Raw genomic sequence first — 23,688 nt, forward strand, 5'->3', positions numbered from 1 at the left:
ATATGAATTTATTTAGCTTTTACGCTACAAAAATTATTTACCGGTAACTCTATAAATATTGTTTTATAAGAAAATAGAATATTTTATTGAATATTTTTATTATATTCAAATAATAGTAATTTCATTTTAAATTAAGGTTTTAGATGTTTAAACTTATTTTTGATTATGAATTATGTGTTTTGTACTCACTACATTTTTAGCGGATTTCGAGATTTTTGAGGAAAAATGACCAAAATGCCCCTGAGGAAAAATTTATTTTTTCTATTGTTTTGAATTGGAAATAATTTATAATCTCTCAAAACATGATTTTAGTAACTAATACTTATGAGGGAAGCAAGAAAAATTGATGTTAAGCCTTACGAGGTTTCGATTAACATTCTTGGTAATGAATGTCTATCGCGACGTCGCGGCTGTTATCACGGGCTCGATGGGAGTTCCGGGTCATGACAAAATAAGTTAAAAGGAGGAAATTTATTTAAATAGTATTTAATGTAAATAAGCTGGGTAGAATTTATAGGTAATCTATCTCAGAAATTGCATTCTGTTTCAAATGTATCAATACATGTTCATGATGTATCAACACATATGATTATGTATTGATACAATTTTTCTAAAACCAAATGTATCAATACATTTCTTCATTTTCAAAAAAATAAAAAGAGTAGAATTGTCTTTTCACACTTAAAACTATAAATACCTCACATTTTTTGAGGTTTTCAACCCTCAGTCATTTTTTTAAGGTATTTCTCTCAACTTAAACTCTTTCAAACTATTTTTGATGCAAATCTTCATCTTTGATCATTAAAAAGCATGGTTTTGAGTTTAAACGATAAAAATGACATTTTTATGCTTTGGAAACTTTAAATGTTGATTTTTAGTTTTTAAAAATATGATTTTATTACTTAGATTTTCTATTTGTGATTAAAGCTTAAAGGCTTTATGATTTTCTTAAGCATTTAAGCTCACCTAAGGTAAGGATGAGAGATTTATGGGTTTCTAAGCATGGATTTTAGCTAGAAAATTAGTTTAGCTAAAAGCGAGTAAATTTCAAAAGTGCCTAGGATGATTATTTCAAGATTTTATTTTAGAAATTGAATGTAATGAATGTTTTGTGATAGGAACGCTTAAAAACTCCACGGATTTAATCGAAACGAAGTTGTGATTGGAATAAAGAATCGAATCTCCAACTAGGTAAATGGATATACCACTTTCAAATTATTTTGTTATGTAAAGCTAGTATGATTTCGATGAAAAGGATTATTTATGTATGTTGAAATGATATCTCTAAAATGGTTTATCTAATGATTTGAGTTTTAAGAATGAAAATGATTTTCGAAGAAAAATAAATTCTTAGTGATTGTCATATAATTGACACAACGGTTTTCAAAATGTTTACGAATCTACTATTTACGTAAATATTCTACTATGTATTAGTTTTCAACAAGGGGGGACAAGCATCTTATGTTTGAAGTCCACTCAATTACTCTAGTCTTCAGACTAGTGTGGGTACAAGATATTGTATGTTTATTTATAGATGCTATAATGTGCATGTTTGGTATGACGAATGCCATAAGATTATGTATATGATGTAAATTACATATACCATATGAGATGATTAAGTACGCATGATGTATACTATACGATTGTGTATGTGAAATTCCATATACCATATAAAGTGATTAAGTATGCATGGTAAATTCCATGAGATTATGTATATGATGTATTTTCCATATACCTTATGAGATGAGTAAACATCTATGTGATGGGCTTTCCACATACTTAATGCTATGAGTATGAGAACTCAGTGAGTGTGATTGATTCCACTCTCACGGGGTGTAAGTGACGACTTCACTCCTATGATGCATCATAAATGTCCAAGGTGCAATGGGATTGTACATTGCCGACCCAAGGTTGATGGGGGAGACAAACATTCACATTTTATGAGTTATGATAATTAGATAAGGCATTTTAATGTTAATGGGATGATTATGATTGTTATGCATTTATGAAATGTTGTATGCCGAGTTTATTTGAGTATTGTTTATGATTTATACACTATGTTGGCATTGGAATAAGTTAGATGGAATGAATTGAGCATTAAAGGTAGTCCTAAGAAGTAAAAGGGCTTAAGGAATGACAAAAATGTTGAATTTTGCCCTAAAACTTGAGTTCCACGATCAAAGTTTCAATACATATGGAGCATGTATCGATACATTCTAAACAAAACGCTTCATGAGGCTTTCCGTGTGAAATATATTAATTATCGATAGATTCTTGAAAGTACCGATATATTTGAGAATGTATCAATAGATTCATTATAGAAAAGGTTGTTTGAGTATATTTGATGAGAATTTCAAAGGTGCAAAGGCTTCTAAAGGTTATGCAAACTTGTTTTCATGCAAATGATATTTAAAATGCATTTAAATATCATGTTTCGTGAATTTTATGAATAAATTGTTTACAAATGGCATGAGATTACAAGTGCATGCTTACAAAATACTCTTATCCCTTGGCTTGTCCTTTCCCATATCCACTCATGGAATCTTTGTGACTCACATTATTTTCCCCATTTATTTTTGTTTCAGATCAATGATAGCACTTTTGATAGCTGCCAGTGTCATTGAGACGTGATCCGTTCCTCTTTCAGTAGGTGATCTAACAACCCCTTACAACCTAGAGGTGGAGTCATTTTTCGCTGACGAGTTGGTCTTTACTTTATATTTGTGTTTATAGCCTATCAACATGTTTATGTTAATGTTGCCACTGTTGAGCATTTTATATTGATAACGTTATGTACAAGATTATGATGGTGGCTCGAGAGCCTTTATGGACACTTGAGGGTGTTGGTGACGATTAATGTTATTGTGCATTGTAATAGTGGTATTTGTCAACATGTATTAAATGTTTGAGTTTACACAACTAAGTTGAGAAGTTCATTAATTATATAATGAGTTTTATGAATGTATGTTTAATGAGATTATGTTAACAACTATTATAAGACGCTTCCGCACAAAACGATGAATGTTTAATGATATTTAAGATAAGAGTCTTGCTTGGGCTTAGTGGGTTATGCTCTTCCAGGTCGATGCGCCGATCACGATGCCTCAAGGAAATGAGGATGCGGCATTCGTCTAAGCCCTTGCACCGGTCATCATCCTCTAAAAACGAGATGTAACACTTTTCATATTCACACGCGAGCACAAATGACAAAATCAGAGTTAGGCATCACGTGGCTTTTATGACATTTTAGCTAAAACTCATTTTGAAGAGTCAAAAATAGTTAAAGCGCTTGTTCCCCATGCACAGACTATTAGCAAAATACATATACTTATATCAGAGTACATTTGAAACACATTTAAAAGTATCACTCAAAATCATGCTTTCAAAGAAGTCATTTGGCAAATAGAAATTAAATGCAAAATCAGACCAAATATTCTTACACTTTAACAAAGTAATTTCAAAACTACGAATCTACTCTCAATGGAAAGAGGCACTTTCTCTTTAGCCTTCATTCCACCAAATTCTTTGCTCAACTTAGTATCCTTGAGCTTCAACAACACCTATTACAACCAAAATTTCTGTAAATTCAACAATTCCTCTTGAGTTCCATAATTCAAAACTAGCTGAGTATATTTGGTTTTTTAGCCTAGTTTCTCTCTATTTTTCTTCTTTTTCTTCATAAAATTTAATACTTAAGCATGTGAGGTTTTTCTCCTCTCTTCTAACCTCTAAAATTTGCTGAAGAAGTCTTTTTTATACTTGAAAATTTTTGTAAACATTGGAGAACAAAAGGTGCAAAAAAATTCGTTACTTCCATCCAAAATGTGCCAACGGCTAGTTTCTAGGAGCGGGGGATCAATCCCTAGCTGCAGATTTCAAATTTCATGAAGAGGGGATCAATCCCTTCAAAAAGGAGGGAGGATCGATCCCCAATAGACAGCGGGACCAAACTTTAATTTTGCTTCTTTTTAAACCCAAATTAATGCATAATATTTAAGACATTTCAAAGGCAAATGTATGGGTGTTTTTAACTTGAAGAATTTAAGATTAAAACTCATGCAAACATATTCAAAACTCATTCAAGTAATTTTCATTATGATTTTTGTCATTTCAAAACTATAATCACTTTAAAACTAATAAAGTTAATATTATAATTTTACATTAAACAAATCCGAAGGGTGATTTTACTTAGGGGAAAAGTTTTAATGTTTCGGTTAACTAATGATTGCTTGGCTTTTCCCTTACAAGATTGCATTGCTTTTCCCCAACAAAATCTAGCCCAAGATGATGAGAACTTACTTTAGGTGGTTGAAAAAAACTTCAATAAATGCTAGAGAAAAGAGAAACATGAGATTGTCGGGCCAAACATAAGATTGTTGAATTTGGATTTAAGATAAGGATTTTGCTTCAACATCGCCAAAACTCTTTGGGGTTATTAGAGAAAATCCTATGATTACCAAAAAAAAAAACTTCACTTCAAGGTTGTCAAATAAAAAATGTTGGTTTACCAGGAAAGGCCCTAGGTTCCTAGGTAAATGTCAAGGAAAAGTTTCATGTGGGTACCTAAATGTCAAGGATCACACATCCTAACTCACGCTCAACTTGCCTCCAAACGCTTTTGTCATTCATTACTTAATATGGGGATGAAATCCACAAGATCAAGTAATTCTTCAAGATTTAAAAAAAAAAACGAAAAAAAAAATTCGATGCTCAAAGTTTAGAAATGATGTGACCTATTATGCACATAGAGATGACATGTTACAACTTGTATTTTCAAATAACAAGTAATTAATCCTCAAAGATTTTCCTTTTTTTTTTCTCTTTTTTTCCTCAAAAACAATGAACTTGAAGATCTGATCAATGATAGGATCCAGATGTAATAAGCTATGGTAGTGCACACATCATTAAACCTCAAAATTTGATGAATGATCGGTTTAAGAAATAATGGCTTAAATGTATTGGCCCAATGGGTTTTGCAAATTGATGATAATGTGCGTAGCTGAAAGATAATGCCATGCAGGTATGAAAAGGAGCCTTTTATCCTTGAAATCACTAGCTTATGATTTGCATCCTTTAATCTCCCAAATTCTAAATGCACTTTATCATAAGGCTCAAAGAACTTACGCAAGGGGAAATGTGTTTTAAAAAATGATTGAAGAAACATGACCTCATCCCGTTTCAACATTGATTGCTTAATCTTACTGACCTTAATTCAGACTAAAAGATGCAAAATTTTTCGGAGATTTCATGCAAGCATCCCACAAATTTTGACTTTTACTCAATGTTCAACGATCACCATGAGACCCCCATATCTAATTATTGTTCCAATTTGCAGTTATGCAAACTCAGCATATTCTCTCGTCATAGAAATCAACAGATTTCTTCAAAGAATAATCTTTAGTATACGACTAATAGTAATCATTTAAAGGGTTATCTCGTCAAGTTTTTCATGACATCAACTGTCAAACATCATACAAACATCATCTGACCATCAGGAATATATTACTTGTACAACCAACTAATAACATCTGCCATAGTACTCTTTGCTCAAAACTTTCTAACCACTACGCAGGCTTAGCGAGTCTGTCATAATATCAACATTTGATCTAGCAGACACTTGACACTCGCACATTCATTCAATGTTCATACATATATTATGGTATTATTCTGACATATATCCAAATCTCAATTTGTGTAGTAAGGAAGCTTAGTGCTATCCTTGCTGCTTTGGGCAAAGCAACTGGAAAGCTTGACAAGTGGTTTAACAATAAAAGAAGGATCGGACCTTAGAAGTTCAGACTTTTAATCGGAGCATTTAGGCGCAAATAGATAAATAAAGACCTTAACAATCTCCAGGTTGATTAAATGTCTTTCAAAACAACTCCACTCTTTCAGACAAAATTGAAAGCTATGAATCTAAATTTCCTTCCAAATTGCTAGACTGTAACAGTTTTAAACAACCTCAAGATTCATTAATGATCTAAATATGTTTATAAACAAAGACAATTTCCACTTCTTTTTAGCTTTTGATTTTTGATCACCGCATATCTGTCTACCTATGACATCTCACGGAACCTAGCAAGTGCTTTCTTATGAATGACGGTTTTATAACTATCGCCGGCTTGCACCTCAAGGCTTGGGTCCAACTTCTTCAGCTGACTTCCAAGTCCTGCTCTACTATCCATGGCCTGTGCTTGAACTGGTTCTGTCATTCCACTTCCATCCTTCCCCAATCCCTATTTACCACATCAAATGCACAAAAACAAGAAAAAACAATCCCCCAGATTTAAAATTGTTAGAAATTTCTGCTTCAAAGATGCAAAATGGCAACTGATGTACCAATTAATTTCATCTCTCAAATTTACCTACAATTAAGAAAATGTAAGAAGATATTTTCTGAAGAGAGAAAACAAGTAAATTTACAATTATGAAAGAGCATTGATGCTAAAAATATTTGAAAAGTACTTTATTAGACAGTGTAATTGGTACTGACTCTAGAGCGTTACAAATGTTCATTATAATCAGAACAAAAGCATAGCTGCACTTGCTACCAAAATGTTAGCAAAAGACGATAAACCATGCATTACATTCTATCTGTATGCTTATCACCTTTAAGTTAACATTAGAATGCAGAGGCTTTAACTGATTTTGCTTGGGAATCAAGAATAAGTCTTAAATAGGGTATGTGCCCGACAAAGGCATGTTCATTGTTTTTCAAGTTTTTCCATATATTTGGAGGGTCAGAAAGCCATATTGATATCCATCAAATGTCTTAAAAGTGGTACTTGGGAAAAAGAAGTGGAGGCAACATAGCTTTGAACAACACCACATAACAGGGCCATTTGAAAGTCAGAATTATTCATTTTTTTAACAAAAGAGAGGAGACAGAAAAAAGCTAGAGGGTTCTATGAAGCAATTCGATAGCACTTGAAAAATAGAAATTAACAGCTAAAAAGTACAGGAGAGAAATGATACCAATCCTTCATGCCAACCCATATTGCGGAGCATTCGGTTGCCCACATTGTTTTCATCAATTGCTTTCTCTGCCGTGATCACCTCAAAACTCTGAACATCATCTGATATTACCCCACGTCCACCACCAACACCAGGTGGGAAAGGCATTGGATCTGAGGAGAATTTTTTGGATGCCAAATCTCGATCTTGAAAGTACACAAATGCAGAATTGATCACAAATTAATGATAAGTATGAAGATAAAACAATGGACCCATCAAGTTACACAACCAAAGGCCTTTAAACAACCAATATTTAAAATAATCTGATGGCTAATTTTGGAGATAATTCTGAAGGTATCAAGCACAATGATTGGCATAATATGAACACTGTTAAACAAGCTTACTTGAATTCCAGAAATCATGGTCAGGCAGATCATCCCCGGTGGAAGATGAACCATACAAGTTTCTCCTCTCAGCCGCACGATCCCTATAAGCGCTATGAGACTGCTCCTTGTTGATTGAAGAAGGCACTGGTGTTTCAGAAAACCTTCTTTTACCACTCCCAGTTACAGTAGGAGTATAAGAACCCAATGCAGATGCATCCGTCCTAAAGGGAGTCATGACGGTAGGTATATCTGAATTTGTTGATGAGAAAGAACCTTCACCACTTGCAGCAGCAGCTGAAGAGGTGGAAACTCCAGCAGATGATCCAGAGTATGGAGTATCAGACTTCACCAGGCCCCTAGCAGAGCCTCTTATTACACCCATTAAAGTTCCCCCTGAGCTGTTACTTACAGGCCTTGGCTTGACAGGAGAGTCCAAACCCCCAGTAAATGCAGCTTGGGCAGCTGTGTTGACTCCTAAACTTGATGTATTACTCTCCTTCAGGCCCATCACATCAAATTTAACCTTGCTCTTTGCTTGTTGTCCAGCTGACAGAGGTCTATCCTCAGCTGAAGCAGACAAGTGACTGTCATCAAGAGCCAAACGGGTTGCCTGACCTTCGTAACTCCTCTGTTTCCACATTGTCAGCACGTTATTCATTTTCTTCTTATTAGCCAGTATACTACTTTTTGAAGCAAGTTTTATCTCTTTTGATTTCTCCTTCTCCTTCTCTTTCTTCTCTGCAGCTAGTGCTGCTGTTGCAGCAGCTTGGACCGCATCAGGTAATGAGGCTGCCTTCTCAACTGACATGACAGTAGCAGCCGGTGCAGATATTACTGCTTTCCTGTTAATGGAACCATCAGCACCCTTGGAAGGCTCAGATTGTGTACCAGGTGTTCTGTTGTGATTCTGATCACTGCAAGGGATGTACTGCTGAGATTGTTGATCATACGAATACCAAATCCCACTGTTACCATCATAATACAGACCTGCGTGTTGACGCAGCCGAAAACAAAATTAGAAGGCCTAAATTGCAACTCCAGAGTATTATTATATATTGAGCTCCAAAAATTAAAGAACTTTAAAAAGCATTAAGCCATTTGGTTTGCATTGGCATAGAAACATTTCACAATTTTTTTCTCCATACAAGGATTAAGGTTTATTCTGTTACTAGTGTAGAATATACCTGTGGCACATCAATACCTGGGTTAGATAAATGTTCTTTAGAAGCTGGATTGGTCCAATTGTCCTCGGTAGCTATTAGGCCATAGTCCAATAATCTATTAGTTACTTCTGTCATTATTCACAGCACTTAGAACTGCCACAAAGCATCATATCTTATTGTGTCATTCAATCCTTAACCCTACTTCCACTGTTGACCTTTTCATAATCCAAAAACTACATATGTCCTAGCTCCTTTCTCATTAAATCTCACCAAAATGAATTACAAACTCTTATTTGACTGCTCACAGAAATATCTAGCACCCTCCACACATCTTCCAGCAGCTATGTTGTCAACATACACCAATAAAATCAAACCATTTTTCACTCCAAATCTAAATCCTAATTTCTACCAAATATATAAATTTTAGAACAAATTTCCCAACTTAGCCAATGAGCCACAAGGCAAATTTATCTCCTACATGACTATGACAACATGCCTAGCACTCACTTTTGATCATAATATCTCATTCATAAGCACACTCACAAACATGCAAATGTGTCGGTTATAGAGAGAGAGAGAGATAGAGAAAGAGCTAGCTTTGAATGATGTTTATTCACGAAAATAAATCATTTTGCCAACAACGAAGAAACAATTCCAAGTTTTGTTCAGAATTTACCATCTATCCATTCAAGGTAAGGATTGAAGCTATGACTCAACCTAACCACACCCCACCAATGACCAACTTGAGTAAGGAACCATGCACAATGAAAAACTTTTGTAGCAAGAAAGCATTTGCAAGCGTTAAACAAATCTCCAATAAATTCAACTACTAATAAATATAACATTTTCATTCTGCTATTAAAAATTTATTTAAGTTCAGTTATAAATTATGCCAAAATTACTAAATAGATTATTTAAAAAAAATATAAATATCCAACCCTATTCCATCCATTCCAAATTGAATATCCACATTTGACTTGGCATAACGACTAAGAAAAACACTTTGGCATAACAACTATAGTTTTTAATGCCAAAAACTAAAAAACATTATTAAAAGTTCATATAGAACATAGAAAAACTAAGAAGTGTAAGTGTTTAAAAAGGAAAGTAGACATAGTTTAGGAACAATCCAAAGAGGAAAGATGGACATTCAATTTGAAAGAGGGAGTAATATTGACTGCTAACGTGCAAAAAAAGAAATACAAAATCATGGAAAGCTTCAATAAAATGCAAAAGTAAACCTGTATTTCCATCGTAATAAAACCCAGAAGCAGCATCGAAGTAATAACCAGAGGCTTCATCCCACACAAATCCAGAATGCAAAGCTGAACCATCTCGTTGAACTGCAACTGAACCAGCAACTTGCTCCTGCCAGCCAGTAGACTGTTTGTCATCCGGATTATATTCCTTTGGTGTCCATCCAACAGCATCATACTGAAAGGATAAATGACAATAAATGAGTCCAAGAAGCATATGGAGCTAAGATGGCAACTAGGATGCAGGAAATATGCAACAGCTTCATGTACCATGCAACTTACATAAAATTATAAAAGCTTAAAAAAGAGGACCTGCATGGATCCATCACTAGGCACACACATAAACTAAAAAAGAACACATTGCTCAACAAACTAATTAAGAAAATCTAAGGGAGTTTGCTTTTTGGCTCTAAGTGTTGATAGTAGGTTCTGTTTAGGGATGAAGAATTCTCTTTTGTATTGCTTCATCCCTTCCATTAGCTACACGATACTAAATTCAATATCAATTGACAAAAGCATAATTGAAAAAAAAACAAAAACAAAAAGAAAGCACCGTATCTGATAACGGCAATATGAACATCAACATCAATCAAACTATGAGAGAACAACTACAGTTGCATTAGAACAAACACATCGGAAACCCTATAAAAATTTGTCCCAAAAGTATTCAGCAAGAACCTGGGTGAGTTTACATGCCAAACTTTTGCAATCTTGCTAAATTGCACACATCATGAACTGAATCAGAATAAATCATCCATAACAAAAAAATTGAAATCCTAACATTTTAAAATACACAACTGATCAACCAGTCATGTTTCAGTGGCCTTCTCACAGTTTCCTTCTTTGCATTTAAAACACTAACAAATAGACCTTTTCCTTATGGCAGCCCAAATATTCATAATTCTTGTATCTCTTACTTTTCCTTTGACTTCTATGCCTCTAAAAAGAAGGGAAGAGCTGCTCACAAAATGATGAAAAGATGTATACAAACTTTGATCAGTACATCTTAGTGATAGAAAGGATGAAATACTACAAAAGCAATAGCATTCTCAACACATTAGGTATTATAAGCATTCTTAATCCAAGGTGCTCCATTATGATACATTCTTTTAAGCTTCCTCGACCATGTGAAATGAGAGAATTATGTCACAAATGAAAAACATATCCAGCCCAGACATTGACCCACCAACCCCAGGTCCATAAGTAAACCTGACAATATCAATTCTTTCCTTAAAAAAATTAAGTCTGATTTTTTAAGACATTGGCACACAAATAACTTCTTTGCTTTAAATGACACCTTACAATGACATGACATTCTACATTTTTCAACTAATTACAGCTTCTTCCTTTTTTTCCTGGTTTACTTTATACTGCTTACTTCTTTTATGACTTTTATCAGATAAGGAGCGTTCTTTTCCCCTTCAGTTCCACAATACTCATTTAGAGCTTCTTTCCATCCTTCCTTTTTATTCCTGGGTTCTTATCATCTACAACTTTCCTGTTTGTAACTGATCCAAAAATCTTCTTTCTTTCTGTCAGTTCCACGCACCAAGCTATATTACCATATTCCAAACATCATGATCAAAACCTCCTAATCCTTTTTTTTTCTTTCATGTTATCCCCCCTTTAGATCAAAGATCAATAGATCTAGAATTACATAGGTTTGATACTTTGATAGTGGACCCACTCCTTTTATCTTCTTTTATATTCTCTTAAGATAACAAGGTAATTGATACATTTGAGTATTAAGAATATTTTAGTAGATGTGGAGACCATGATGATTTTGTTTTTTGTTCTGCTTGTCTTCTGTTTCTTATTTTTAAATTAACAGTTAACCAGGCAAGTTAAAACCAGGGTTTTGCTCTTACCTTGGTTGACAAGGTTGTCCAGCCTAAAGCCCTTGACAATTCCAGTTCAACCAGCCAATTAAGGCCAGTATTTAAATACTGAGTATTATGAGACAATAAAGTTAGTTTGACAACGCTACTTAATATTATTATCAAATAATTAGCTTTAAACATGGATGAATGAGAACAAACCAAGTACTATATGACTAATCATACCATATGCCCAAGAAGAGTCAGGGATGTTCAAAACAGTGCATATGATCCTGTCTCAATAGTCAAAATTTTGTAGTACTAGTATGAAAGGATGTGCAAACATATTAAATCTACATTTGGTTCTCTAAAGTTCAGAAATCTATGTCACAACAGCTGACTGCTATAATTGCACTGTACATTAGGACATGAGCAACTATAAATGCCTACTGTGTTCAAAGGTCACCAACTTAACCATTCAATCAAATGCAATAAACATCCTCCAAGTATTTCATGCACAATATCTCATCTATACAGATTTTACCATCCAGCAAGCTCACAGACAGGACATGGGATATTTCACAATGCAGGATAACCTAACTGGCATAGGAGATTGGAGTAATCTGTCTGCACTGTGTAGTGAGTTAGGCTAGAACAAATTATGTTTTTTTTTAGGCTAGAACAAATTATGTTTTTTTTGCAGAGTAATTGAAGGAAAAAGAAAACAAAAAAGATAAGTGGGGTGGACATGAGAAGTAGAGATACAATTGTGTAAAAGTGGCTGGCAGCAAGCAGACAGATTGCAGGAGTTATCTAACAGCAAGAATTAAGTTAGAGTAATGAAAATAACCTGTTAGCAGAAGAGAAGAAACACAGCAAAACGAAGAGGATAACCCCAAAAATATTATTGATGAGGATCCAATAAGCCTTTAAAATAAATAAAAGGAGGAAACCAGTTCTTATTTGGCATGAGAATTGAGGAAGACTTAACTTGGGACTTGACTAGGCCGGTAAATATTTCTTACCATAATAATTGTGTATTATTGAGTGGGTGGGAAGTGTTCAGATGCACTTTTGACAAGTAACTATTTGGGATTACCACACCCTTAAGAATATTTAAGGATGAAGAATTCTCTTTTGTATTGCTTCATCATTAAGTATGCTTAATGATGGAGTCTAACTAGCACCACCTTAGTTATAGCTGATTAAAAACTAGCCTCTTTACGACCTATATAAAGGGGTGTAATCCTTCTTTTGGAGTTAGTTTTGAGAAGATATATTCAGCCATATTATTGTGAATTATGATGAGATCCAACACTAATTGAGGTGTGACACCACAGAAGTTTCTAATTGCTCTCAAAGTGTTTCTTCTGTTATTGCTCTTTTCATTTAAATTACTAGTTTGTTTCATCAATTATAACATCAAAGTGAAGAAAAGGAGGAAATAGTTTTACAACCATGCATTCAAAATCTTTGCCAGAACGCATTTATTGGAGAGCTCTGCTAGAATAGGCAGATTCATTAATAAGTCATATTAACTTAACCAGACTGAATACTGATAGACTCTGCTAGGATTTTCTAGGATAGGTAGACTGAATTCCAATAAACTAAAACCACATAAAAGTCATATTAGCTTAACTACCAACAATATAAGTCCTGATAGACCACAAGCAATATCCATTTTAGAAACAATAATTGACAAAATTACCCAGCCTACTATTCCAGCTAAATCTATTCTGTTTTTTCAGTTAATAATCTCCAATCGTTTGTAGTTAATATAACTCACTTTTTTTCTTTTTAGCTTTTCAATCAAAAAGATATAGGAGGGAGACCATGGATCTTTGGGAGTACATAAAGGAGATTCAAAGTTAATATAAAATTATCACTTACTAGCGAAGCACTTTCACATTGCTAAAGAAAATTAATGCTGTTTCAGGCTCCTAGTCTACTTTGCTGAAATCCGCCGAATTACCCAAGTTTCTCAAAGCATTAACTTTACAGTATGATTTTGGAAAGGACAAAAGAATATATAAAGCATCATACTAAAAATATAACACATGATATGCAGTTTCTAAACACAACATCAAAAATAGAGGTTTCTTGGAGTACCAGGTGAGCAAATGCCGCTGCAAGAACATAAATTGTAGTTCCCGAAACAGCAAAAATATATTTAATCTTTATTGCAGCAAATACTTTTTCTCAATGGTCTGACATCATTCAAAATAACAATATCTTCAATTACCTGTTGAGAAAATGCTGCTGCCTCAATAGCAGCAGCTGCAAGACTGCTCGACTGTGAAGGTCCCAAAGTCCCTGATCCTGGCCCAAGAATACTCTTTGCATATGCTACCCTTAAGATTTGTCCATTCTTCTCAAGGGTTGTTCCATTTGTAGCTTCAAGAGCTTTGGTGGCATCATCTACCTACATGACAGCATACATAGCTCATGTTTTACAAATAATTTTACCCGACACAGAAGGTACGCCATTTTTTTTCTTTCTTTTTTTTTTAACCTCTCTCCTGGCAATTAATTCTCATGATACCAAAATAAAATCTTAAAAAGAGACAAAATAACAACAGCAGAAAACATATAAGAGTATAGCTTTAACATAGCCCGTAAGGGAGTACAGAGTTCTAAGATGAGCATCCTATAGTGGCAGCAGACCCCACAATGTGGTCAGTAATGTGTCAGATTATGCTACTGTGCTTTATTTGAGACCATATCTTAAGTTAAAAGTAGCATCCATTATATAAAATAATGGAGAAGAAAAATCAGTTAAAGCAATTTAAGGCTCCAGATATTTTCCTTTTTATCACCTGCAGAGAAGCTGCACTGTTCACTTGCACAAGAAAACATAGTTTGTGGCATTCTTCATACGTAAGATGGCAGGAGAAGTAAAATAATATATAAAATATTTATAAAAGCACAAATTTTAGTAAAACTTTTGTTTGACGAAAATATAAATATTCTACTCAGTATTAGCTTAAACTATCTAAGTTCTAATCCAATTCAGATAGATATTAATGCTAATAAGAGTTTAAAACAAAGTTGTAGTCTTAAAGTTTCAACTTCTTAATTGTGATTGTTATAACTAGTGCTACAATGAGTTTTATCATATACTTGTACTTTTGTGTTTCCATTTAGCTATTCAATGTTTCAGCCTTTTGGTGCAGGCTATATATTTTTGAAGTGAATAAAATTGACAGTGTTTGTGAAATTCTAGACTAATGGAAACTGATGATACGACACAATTAGCTTCTATATGTGAGTATTTTCATTTTTCACATGTTTATGTCATGCGACAGCCCACAATATAACAAAAGCGTGTTGTGAGTTAAATGATGAAACTCTGGCAACAACCACTGCCAAGGGAGCTTCAACTTGATAGTATTTTAATAAAAAAAAGCATATTTTATTTCTAATATTAAATCTATAAATTGGTTTAAGATTTCAAGCTTTTACCTAATTACCATTTTTCATTCATTTATTTTTCCTCCAAAGGCAATTTTTTTGGTCAAAAAGTTTTAATCAAAATAAACAAACCCAGATAGAATAAAAACAAAATAAATAAAGGTCAAATAGTTAGACTTTTGGGTTTCTTTTTTGTACAAGTGACATTAGACTACACAAAGGACGCACCCCCTCTCATCCCATAAATCCCACCTCATCCATCAGGATTCGAACTCGAGACCAAAATGGAGTCTTAAGTTCTAACCATTGGGTGTCTGCATGAAACATAGTTAGACTTTTGTTAATAGTGACTTTGTGGAATTTATTATTTGCATTGTTACCAAATGTGGATTACCATGATTTGCACCAAAAGCATGATTTAACGTAACAACTTTGATGTTTTATGGCCACAAAAATCGATGCCAACAGAAAAAGGGAATTGAAAAGGGGTGGGGTGGGGAAAATGAAGGACTTAAGCAAGGAAATATGTGTCCAGAGACAATAACCCATCTAAATTAGCCAATGAATCCTTTTTCTTCATAACTATGTAAAGCGATTGATTTTAAAAAACTATAAAAACTCAATAGAATTGAGGCCATTGGGTCTTGATGTTTATAATGGAAGATAACTTTTTCCTATTGTTAATTTCATATAGTTTTTAATATTAATTTTAAGACTTTTGAATTTTTAATCATTGAAAATCTATATGTTGTTATATGAATTTTTTTACTACTTTCTAGACATAGTTAGAATTGAAATAAAGATCGATCAAATGAAAATACTAAAAACACTAAAAATTTGAAGAGCATAAGAGAGATCCAAGCTTCAAACATTAATTAAACACATGAAATTTTATTAAAGTAAAACCAAAATACATATACAAGTAAAGTTTTCATTATTCCAACCATCAATAGTATAGCAAGAGGGCTAAAACTGATTAGAGCTTCAACGATTCACATGCAATGCACGTTACCAGAATAATAGTTTTAAAAGATAGCAGTATTTTTTCGCTTAACAGAATTGCCTCTGCTATTATTTATGATATTTATTGTGAACTAAACATAAATGTATAAAGACCTAATATGTTAACTATTATAGGGTGTCCATGGACCAAACTGGGCCAAGACGGGCCCGGCTGACACCACTAAAACCTATATCGGAGCTTGGCCTGAACCACTCATTTTTTTTAATTATATTTATTATTGAAATATTAGAAAATATTTTTATCTTAATATTTTAATAATATGTTTCAGAACTAAAATTAAAAAATTAATCATATATTAATATAATAACATCCCAAGCCTAAAAAATATGCCCAGGGCCAGCCAGATTGGGTGATTAGCCTGACCTGTGGACACCTCTAATTTTTATTTCCAAAAAAAAAAAAAAGGAAAGAGCTCTTCCAATAGTTATACCAATGTTTTGTACACATGTGCACAACAGCAATGATAAATTTTAAATTTTAGCGACAAATTTGATATTTATTTGCACTAGAGAGGAGCACCACACTAAAAAGGAAATTGGGAATAGGCATCCTCAAACTTCCTATTCGACACTTGCTTTATGTGAATTAGAGCAAGACCAGATAATTATTAGAGCCAATGCATATAATCATATTAATTACAAGAGTCCACTTTATTTAGAACCCATTCATATTTTACATGTTTTGCACTTTCATTTAAAATATCAAGAGAGCAGCTCAATTGTCATTAAGAAGAAAGACATACCGAATGGAAATGTACAAAAGCAAATCCCCTAGAAACATGGGTGAACTTGTCTCTAACAAGGCGAAGATCCTGCAAATTGAGTGCATAAGATTTTGCAGACGCTAGAAAAGAGTCTATTTTCAAAAGAGTGTCATGATAAAATCGTATACCTTAATTGGAGCATGTTTAGAAAACTCATATCGAAGCATTTCCTCATCAGCATTTTCATCCAACCCACGAATAACCAATACATGAGTAGGACCTAATTACACATCAACTTCATAAATTGTGACAAGTACACAAACATGATACAAGCCTGCTTAAAATACAGCTCTAACAGCTGATACCAACCTGATTCAGATCCTTTCTTTCCTAGCGATGTTGAATTTGATAAAGATATGTCAGCTAGTGGAGCATCATCAGCACGTGGCTCATTACACTGCATAGAAGGTCAGGAGAAAGGGCACATCAAATTTGTATCAACTTGGCAAAATCTGTAGACATAACTATTAGCAAAACTGTAGATTGACACTAAACCTAATACACCTCCAGTAAAAGAACTAGATAAAAAATAATAGGATTCAGAAGCCAAACTTGAGTTCATAATCATATCAAATTTTCAACACCCAAAATAAAGTGCATTGCAATTTTGACGTCCACTATCCATGTACATGATACATCCCTAGCCTAGCTCCTAGCATCACTTGCTGGTAGGTCTTCATCCAATGGCACATGAAGCTTACCAACCATAATTACCTACTTTTAGGCCTAGTGATATGAGATAGCAGGAAGGTAATCTACAGATATATCACTGAAAGAACACTTTATACAGTTCATATTTATAACAACAAAACCATAAAGAGTGGGAAGGAAATACTGACCTGAAAGCATGAAGTTCGTCGTGCAAAATTGACACATCCACAAATCGTGCACATCCAATCAGAAGGTACTGTGATGCTTTTATGATTTGAATGACCCGATTTCACAGCATTATCTTGACCAAAAGGTCCACCAGTGCCCCCAGTTGGCTTACTACTGCAACAGAACAGATTTCAACATGATAAATAGTTTTGTAAGCAAACACATTACAGGAAAACCAAATATGCTACATACAATGGAGGACTGTCTTCTTTTCCTTAGTCATCAGAAATTCACAATAAAAACAGAATTAGAAGGCGAGAATGTTTCATTAAATTTAAGATCTATTACCGATTTCAACCATATTAATTTCTCAAGGCATGGAGAAACATAAATGATCCAAGTTTAAAAAAATATGTATATGATATACTTCACACATTTAAGGTATACCAAAGGCTAAAATAGAAGTAATTTAAGATTTCCATTGAATGGAACCTCATAATATATGATACCAAAAGTGAGAGCTTGGTTTTATGTTTAAACCAGTTCTCTATTTCAATTTCTATTTTAAGATTTACAGTTAAGCAGAAGCATTCCTGCAATTAAATAAAAGAGGCAGTATTTGACAAATGTGTGAGGTTCTTGAGTTCCCTGTTTGCTGCTTTGCAGATACCTTGCATTATCCATCAGCAGTCTTTACTTTTCAGCAACTCTTTTGCTCTCAAATTCAAATCAATCAAAACTCTGTTTCATTAAAACCCTTACAACCTGTTTTCTACTATCAAACCAAGAGAGGAATAGTAAAAAGTACAACTAAAAAACTTTTCCCTAAAACCTAGTATCACAGAGCAAAACAAGAAGATTTAAAGACTGTCACTTGAACAACTACAATTATGATTGTAGGAAGACAATTTACCTGTACTCAAAGAAAAGCTTCCTACCATCCACAACAAGACCATCGTCACCAATCCTGTCCATCATTGTGCGTGCTGCCCCCTGTTCAGAAGCAATTTCTGTCATATGACATTCAAAAAACAAAAAAGCAAGGCATTGACTAGTTAGATGGGATAGGTACCACAGAAGGAAAATCGATAAACGCAAATCCACGAGAAATGCCAGAATGTCGCTCCTTAATTACACGGACATGACGAAGTGGCCCCCATTCAGCCTGACGGCCACATAAAAATGGAGAAATGTTATCTAAGTTATATTTAGTGACAGAAGAAAGTACTCAATACAAAAACAAAGAACAAAATATTACAAGAATCTGGTATAGATCTTCTTCTGTTGTTTTCTGTGAGAGACCCTTTACAACAATAGTTGCAGATGGTGCCTGCGAGAAAGCAGAATCTTTACCCAATCGCACAGCTTAAAACAAAATGCAGTAGCAGAAGTATTAGGAACATGGAAAATGAAGCCCACCACAGAATAATGCCCCCGCTGATATTTCTCTTCACGGTCCCTTCGCTTCTCAGTTTTCTCATTTCGACCATCATCATAGCTGTCCTCTCTATGGCTTCGCCCATGGTTTCGACTTCGAGGTGACCGTGATCTGGGACGACCATCACGTCCGTGGGATCGCGAGCGAGACCTTTCATGCCTTTTATGTGGACTTTGATCTCTCTCTCTACTCAAGCGATCTCGATCACGAGATTCACGCCTCCTCCAATTGCCATCTCTCCGACTGCCACTTTCATAATCAGAATCATAACTATGTCGACCATATTCATAATCCCTCTCACGGCTGTCCTCCCTGCTCTGATGGGAAACACGGGGCCTATAGTCATAATCATCATATGAGTAGTCATCCCGTTCTCGTCCCCCACACCTAGAGGGCCTGTCAAATTCATGGTCACGAAAGTTGTCAACACCACGATAGCCATCCCGAAACTTATCAAAATCTTGAAATGAAGTGATCTCATGATCACGAAATGTATCCATGTCACTATATGAATCAACATAAGGCTTCTGATGATGTCTAGAATCCCTATCATGGGGATATTCTTCCTCATAACTTCTCCTCCTTGATTGAGACCAGATAGCGGCAGCTGCAGATGGAGTGGAGTGATTATCCCTCTCCAAAAACTCTCGATGGTAAGCACTTCTTGGATAGACATTATCCCTTGAGTATCTTTCATCTAGAAATCTCCTCTCATCATATGAACCACCAACCCTGCCATGGTAAGGAAAAGAGTGGAAGAGAAAAGATAAAATGTGATATTATGAATCCAAATGTTGGTGCAAATAAGTATTTCAATAGAAAATCTAATCAAAAAAATAGGCATGAAAGCCCTAAAACAAAAGGCCAAATGTCTCATCAGCAAATAATTTGTGAACAATGTACCTGTGTCATGAAGCACAAAAATGAATAGGGCAGAATTTCTAACTAGTAATGTTTTACCCATGTGAACTAAATAACCGTGCAGACGATGATAAGCAGCAGTCAGCACTCACCGGAAATTGGGCTCATGGACACCGGAATACCCCTCAAGAGCCTGTGGATTCAAGAGATAAGCTATGTCAGCAAGAAATATCAATTAGGCAAATCCAGAGTCCATATCCTCACTGCCCCACGGCTTTCTTTCATTTTTGTATAAGGGATGAGAGAATGACAAGATCCGAAAATATTTCCGGTATTATGACCCCATATAGGTGATTGATTATAAAGGAGGAAACCGCAATTACGCTGTTATTATCCCATCCTTGCTGGAGAGGGTAGCGAGCAGGATCCATATCGATATTCTCCCTGGTTGGGGCGAAGAATTGTTTAATTTCCTGTAATATAATGCAGAAGAAACAGAGACGGTTATGCCATTTATGAACCAAGGAAGCAGAATTCCCACGACTTTGGGCTTGGCCTTGGCCTCGGCCTCGAAATCCCCTTTCCATCTTCCAGAGTGATAGAGCTAAGAGCTAAGAAATCACGGAAAGAAATCAAACAAGAAAGCTACTATCCTAATCGATGTTGTCCATTGACAAAGGCCACAATCTGCATTTCATTGTTTATTACCTGGCAGGAATTGGGTTGGGTTGAATCAAATCAAGCCAGCATCAGCATCTCCTGTTAATTGCCCCTCCGACGATTCTACAATCCGCTTTCCTCTCTACCGCAAAATCTTTTCAGAGACTTTATCAGTAAGTATTACTATTTCTATCTTTATTGTTGTTATTATCAAAAACCAAAAAGTAAGAACATATGGGGGAGGAAAGACAGCTTCGAGCTAAACTACCCACACCACCGAATCAAAATACCGAACCAGGCCTGGGTTGGCACAAACAATTTCTAAAAACCCTAGAATCTATTGTAAATTACCTAAAAGCCCTCATTGACGCCAAAAACTAAATAAAGCTAGCAAATCTGTAATCTATTTATTAACATAACAGTCCATACATAAAAGAAGGCTTTTTTTGGGGCCTTTGGGAGACCCATATGGCACCGCAAGGCCTCTCTTGGCTTTTTTTATTTTTCACTTTTGGTCAAAACACACCGTTTTAGCTCTTGATTTTGAACAAAAAAAAAATAGAAGGGGAGGAAAGAAGGATGAGAGGGAAGAAAGATGAAAGAGGGAGGAAGGAAGTGGAGGAAGCTTCGGTCAGTTTGAGGCTATTTCTGGCTCTACAAAGGCTACATCTGTCTTTGATTGGTCCGATTTGGTATTATATTTTTATTTTTAAATTATTTTTTATTTTATTATGAAGTTTAAAATTCATCAAATTTGATCTATTTGAGGTCATTTTTTACCATTGAAATTAGCTTAGGTTAGCCGTATCGGTTAGTTTGAGGTTATTTCTAGCTATATAAAGGCTACATTTGTCTTTGATTAGTCAAATTTTGTATTACATTTTTATTTTTAAATTATTTTTTATTTCATTTCAAAGTTCAAATTTCATCATATTTGACTTATTTGAGATCATTTTCGACCATACGAAAGTTAAAATTGCTAGATTGATCGTATTTGATATATATTTTTTAGTTTTGAAAAGATTTTCTTAGAAAAAAAATTATATTTAAAAAAAATTATCACAAATGTCACCAAATTCGACTTATTTGGGATTGTTTTCAAGTATACAGTACCCTAATCTAGTTCCACTTCTGGATCTAAAGACTTTTTGCCAAATTATTTTTTTTATTCTTTACTAGATCTAACGGTTTGAGATTATTTCCAACCATGCCATTTTTATATTCTAAAAAAGAAAGAAGGTTATCAATGATTGCCAATTCAAGGAAAAGAGGAGATGGAATTAATAGGATAAAAAATAAAGGGCAACAAAAGAGAAATGTGGTTGTAAGAGTTGGGTTTTCATTTAAAAACAATCATAAGATATCTTCTCATTTTTTTATTACTTGCCATGTGGAAGAAAGTTGCATTAATACGAACAGGATTAAAAAATGGATTAGAATTTAGAAGATGATCCTAGTAATTGGTATGCACTAGCCACAAAACACGGCTTTCCTAGCCTTCTAAGGTGGTATGTGCCTTTTAGTTACAAGGATATAACTTTAATATTTTGAGCAATTCATTTTTCCTACTAAATACTGATACTTAGACGTCTTTGAGATCAAATCTTTTTCTAATGCACAAGGTCCGTTTAGGATGGCAAGTGTAGAGCATACTCAAGAATCTAAACTCACGAGAAATCTATACTTACATCTTCCTTGATAATTACTAGGAAGGGAGAAAGAAGTTTAAAAAGATATGTTGAAAGAACACTCAAATTTTGTTACTCTAGGGTGTTCTGCCCTTCATTACAAGAGGTTTTGCCTTTTTATAAGTAAAAGAATAGGAAACAACAAACCTTCTACAGTTAAAAGATAAAGACCTTCTACAGTTAAAAGATAAAGACATGTTTCATAGTGTACAGACCATAGTGATAAAACTAACATTCTTAGCTGGCATACTTAAAAAAAAATAAAAGATAAAAAATAGTTAGTACAGACTTCTTTAATAAAAGAAAGTTATTGGCTTTCTTTAGTCATAGTTTGTGTCAGGATATGAAGTGAGGTTGAGTTCCACAATTTTTTACTATTTTCTTTCCCTGTATATGTACATGTGCAAAGAAAATGCCTCTAGGTCTGTATCATAGTGTCCTTTGCATGTTTCACATGGTGGCTTTATAGAGAGTTGTGCAAGCTTGTCTTAATTTATCTCTCCATATTCCTAAGGATCTTGTGACCATTCATGGGGGTTAGGAATTCCTTCATTGTATTCTTTTAATGCTACTTTTATTTGGTCATGGTATGGTCCAAGTGTCTTAGCGAAGTAATCCTAAGACATTTCTGTCTCTAATGAAGGCTAAAAATGATCTGGAATAATCTTGTTGTGTTGGCAGATACATCTTTGAAATGTTCTGTATTCCTGATCAAGCTCCTTGAAGTTGCAATGGAATGATCTGTATGCCCATGTAAAAGGGAATGCTCCAAGCTGGGTGGCTTTTCCATGTATGACAAAATACTAAGACTTGTAGAGGATAAATATGACAACTTCTTTTCTTTTTCCTATTTCTGATGTGAGTAATTCCTTCTAGTGTGAGAGAGGATAAAACCAAGTGATGAGATCTACAAAGTTCTTTATCTATGTTTCTATTTCTCCTTTAATTGCCTTTTCTATGAATTCGAGGAAATCCATAATGTAGAATTAGATTCCAATGTGATACTTATGGGTCAAATACTAGAACACCATTTTAATTCGTCAAAAAACTCCATAAATTCATAGTAAAAAGGATGGATAAAGGGATATTTTGGGTGAAGACCATAAACTTTAAGGATAAGACCACTATACTTTCGAAAAATTTAATTTGGTATTCAAAAATTAGCTGTTTATTTTTTGTGTGGAATGTCCCTTCTTGTACTAGTTTAAGAACTTTAAAAGGGTAATTAAAATGAAGGTTTAGTGCCACTAGTGTAGAAGATGAGAAAGATGAGGATGACCTAGTGATATAGGTACTTAGCTTAAGTGTGAACTTGAAAAGTTTTGGCCTAAGCATTAAGATTTTAAGGTCTTGAGATAGTCTAGATAGGAAATCTGCAAGTTTGTTTTTGTCTACTTTGATATGTTTGGTGTCAAAAGAGAATTTTGAGAACCATTATGCCTATCTTA

The 23,688-nt window shown here is 34.3% G+C and overlaps 1 protein-coding gene across 2 annotated transcripts; it reads right to left on the reverse strand.

Moving 5' to 3' along the window:
• Nucleotides 1–5,800: 5,800 nt before the first annotated feature.
• Nucleotides 5,801–20,854, reverse strand: SUA (suppressor of abi3-5). Of its 2 annotated transcripts, none has more exons than XM_088805422.1 (16): nt 20,601–20,854; nt 20,276–20,365; nt 20,045–20,085; nt 19,013–19,763; nt 18,852–18,923; nt 18,666–18,758; nt 18,507–18,586; nt 17,614–17,764; nt 17,084–17,171; nt 16,903–16,994; nt 16,754–16,822; nt 13,819–13,998; nt 9,745–9,937; nt 7,359–8,327; nt 6,976–7,160; nt 5,801–6,236 (listed from the first exon to the last, which is right to left on the reverse strand). In XM_088805422.1, exons 2-16 carry the CDS (start codon nt 20,321–20,323, stop codon nt 6,057–6,059), a joined length of 3,192 nt encoding a protein of 1,063 aa, XP_088661548.1. In that variant the 5' UTR covers nt 20,324–20,365; nt 20,601–20,854; the 3' UTR covers nt 5,801–6,056. The 2 variants fall into 2 exon arrangements, with proteins under 2 accessions (XP_088661548.1, XP_017975068.1); XM_018119579.2 differs by having other exon boundaries at nt 17,614–17,767.
• Between the last annotated feature and the right edge of the window lie 2,834 nt (nt 20,855–23,688).

The sequence above is a fragment of the Theobroma cacao genome, chromosome 4 (assembly GCF_053813885.1).
Source record: "Theobroma cacao isolate CCN51 chromosome 4, ASM5381388v1, whole genome shotgun sequence".
NCBI lineage: Eukaryota > Viridiplantae > Streptophyta > Magnoliopsida > Malvales > Malvaceae > Theobroma > Theobroma cacao.